Source organism: Phocoena phocoena, chromosome 4, assembly GCF_963924675.1.
Source record: "Phocoena phocoena chromosome 4, mPhoPho1.1, whole genome shotgun sequence".
Lineage (NCBI taxonomy): Eukaryota > Metazoa > Chordata > Mammalia > Artiodactyla > Phocoenidae > Phocoena > Phocoena phocoena.
Window position 1 is genome coordinate 132,105,765 of NC_089222.1, and position 3,423 is coordinate 132,109,187.

At 37.0% G+C, this 3,423-nt stretch overlaps 1 protein-coding gene across 1 annotated transcript; it reads right to left on the reverse strand.

Annotated features, from left to right (window-relative positions):
* Positions 1-1,054: 1,054 nt before the first annotated feature.
* CLDN8 (claudin 8) lies at positions 1,055-3,052 on the reverse strand. Its single transcript, XM_065876488.1, has one exon. The coding sequence runs from the start codon at positions 2,971-2,973 to the stop codon at positions 2,296-2,298; it is 678 nt and encodes a 225-aa protein (XP_065732560.1). The 5' UTR covers positions 2,974-3,052; the 3' UTR covers positions 1,055-2,295.
* Positions 3,053-3,423: the final 371 nt, after the last annotated feature.

Here is a 3,423-nt window from a genome sequence, read left to right on the forward strand (position 1 = left end):
TAGAAAGAATTGAGCTAGGAACATGGAGGGTAGCTGGAGGAAGGCGTAACACAAGTCTAGAGGGTAGGACAGAGAGATGTAGTAAGGTGGAAAGTTGGAGAAAGATTTCAGAGATACTCAAAAGGTGATGCCACAGAAAACTAGCAATGTTAGAATTCTGCTTTAGGGAAAAGAAGATGAAAAGAATAAACTGAGTTTGGGATGTTCAGGAGAGCTTTCTAAGTAAAAAGAATGTTTGATTAAAGGCTGGTGCTTAGAAGTTTGGACTTTTTTTTTTTTTTCTCCAAAATGCTTAGTTTTCCTTTATTTCTGCTCTTATGAATGTTTTGACCCAAAATTGCCTAAGGTAAATTGGTATTAGGCTATTGGAAAATAACCAATCTCAGAGAAACACTAAAAGTTTTCACAACTAACAGTAGTTAAGCAAGTCATTTTCACATACAAAAATCAGTTTGTAAACTAGACATTGCTAAAGAAAATCTACCTGCCCTGAAGAAAAAGAGCATGGACTGTGAAATCAGACAGTCTTTATTTTTTCTCCTGACTCTATTGGGTAATCAGTAAACTGTTCTGAGGGGTCCTCATCTGTGATTGAACTAATCATATCAATCTCATAAAAGATTTAATGATATAATTCATATAAAGAAGTAGAGGTCCTAGTGTATAATGCATGTCCCTAAAACATTACCCACTGTTATTAATTAACACTACTTTTCAGAGGTAGAAACATATTTAGCTATAGAAATTTTTTACATAAATGGCTATTACAAACATAATATTTATAGGATATAGATTTTGGGGGGTAACCTATAGCATTATCTTAATAAATTACAAATATCTGCATCAAATATTAGTATGGGAATCCAATCATTGTAAGGTTGTTAAATGATATATCATACTTTATATTCTCAAAAATTAATGCTGAATCTATCTTTACCTTTAAAATGTGACTTTGATAGTCTTTTTTCAAAACTGCAAAGATGAAAATATCAAGTTTTTAAACTCTACAAGTTAACAAAATAGAAAAAGTGGATAATAATGAAAGACTATAACCTTAATATAAAAAGGCACAATTTATTAATACAAAAGACATAAAGCAGGTAACATACATAGTCATTTAAGGTAGAAAAATGTAGATACAAACTTTCAAATCCGTTAACTGTTGGATCAAATTTGGGGAAAACACAAGATAGAGTAATTCTATACCTTAGTAAAGTTGAACAAAAATGGAACAAATTAAAAATTTTATCTTTGAGGGACTTAAATGACAATTTTGACTGAAGTATCCACATAGGAGAAGATACAGTTCACAAGGGACAGCTCAGTTTTGTTTTTTAGTAAGCAAATAAAGACATATTATTTTTCTCTTCTGTTATTTACATTAATGAAAACCCAAAGTCTGTATACAAATAGTTATTAAAATATTCATATACATATATGATTTCTTGTCAAAATGTATCCTTCTCCAGCCACAAAAACTTAAAAAGAGGAAAAAAATTTTTCACCTTCCTGAAGTCTTTAATGTTTCTAAGACTATACTTTTATCTTTCTTCTCAGTATAGCTCTGGAAAAGCAGTTTGAATGCAAAGCCCCTTGACAAAATAGCTCCCTTTTAAAAGCTGTTCATTTAATATACAAGAAAAGGAAGGCCTCTGGGGAATGAGGATAAAGGAGTTAGGATTTCTAACTCCTGGGCTGAAAAATAGGATCTCAAAAAACCATTTAGTTCCCTTTACACTGCTGATTAAAACCTTCATTTTAACCTTCATTATAAATCAAGTGCATTCATCACTAAGCTGTTTTTAAACAATTAATATTAACCTTCTTCAATCTTATCCCTGGTTCCCCTGAAAAGCAATAGTTGAATTCTATTTATTCAGTGTAATGAGTCAGTGTCTCATTTAAAATAGAACGATAGAAGCCTGTCTCTATTTATGCGACATAAAAACGTCACTCTCATCTATATGCATAACGCTATGCCATAAAGAAATCACAGTTGTAAAATAATCGTCTTTAACAATGTCATTTTGAAGTAACTGATAAAAGGAGAAAACAGCACGAACCATTTTAGAAAACAAATTACTGTACTTTCTAGAACAATCAGAGCAATGTGTATAATATCTCATTCGGCTGAAATCGCTTATAGAATCATGAAGAGCTGATGCACAGTTCCTGTAATTAATAGCAGGCAGTTAAGAATAGCAAATCAGTGTTTTTTGGGGGTTCCATTTTTAGAAAATAGTGGATATTTTTGTCATCTGCATGGCTTTATAGCTAGTTTAAAAATATATACAACTACACATACTGACTTTTGGAGTACACACTCGGTGACTTCTTTTCCATGTGATAGCTTTTCTGGGTCGTTCGGTGGGAAGGTATGGAATATCTGTAGCTACTGCTTTTTTCATTGCAACAAGAAACACAACAGAACAGTGCCCCTCCAGCGATCAGCACCAGTGCCGTGGTCCAGCCTATGTAGAGGGCTTCTCCCAGCTCACGTTTTTGGGCAATATCCACTATTGGGTTGTAGAAGTCTCTGATGATGGAATTGGCAACCCAGCTCACAGGGATGAGCACCACAAGGCCAGTGACAATGAAGACTACTCCAGCTGTTAGCAGGATGTAACCCTTCACCTTCTCATCGTCCCCAGTGCATCTGGTGCACTTCATGCCAAGGACTGCCGTCATGAAAGCCAGGAAGGACAGCACAGAGGCAGCACACATCAGTCCTCTGGATGCCTGTAGGTCCGGAGAGAGAGCCAGCAGGGAATCGTAGATTTTGCACTGCATTCTGATATTAGCGTGCCTCATGCAATTCATCCACAGTCCTTCCCAGAGGTTTTCAAAAACCACAATGTTGCTTCCAATGAAGGCAGACACTCTCCACTGAGGCATGATGGTGACAGCCACTGTCCCCACCATTCCAACACCACCAAGCACCAGTCCAGCGATTTGCAGGGCATAGGTAGCCATTCTCCTCCAGGATGGATTTTATCTGACTGGACTCCTGAGCCGGTAGAGCTACTCTGAAGCAAGGTTCTCTGAGTCCCAGGGGAGAAGAATTTTCCTGTAGTAATGAACTCAGGACTCAGTGGTTTTTCAAATAAGAGCTGCTGTGCTACTTCTAACCAGATTAAATGCAGTGTTGGCTGGCTGAGGTGCCCACTCACCCTCACTCCACTGACTACCGCAGGTAAACTTACAAATCAGGTGGGGCAACTTTCTCAGCCAGTAAGAGGGGGATGGTAACTCAGGTGTGTCTAAGCCTGCAAGAGATACTTTGGAACTGCTAGACCTGCACATAAACATTCTTTGTACTTCTCATTTGTCCAAGAAGACAGCAGTATATTTACCTGGAGGCATAATTAGGAATGCTTGCACGATCATCAAGAAATGCATCAATCCCTTGAGATGTGAAAGCTG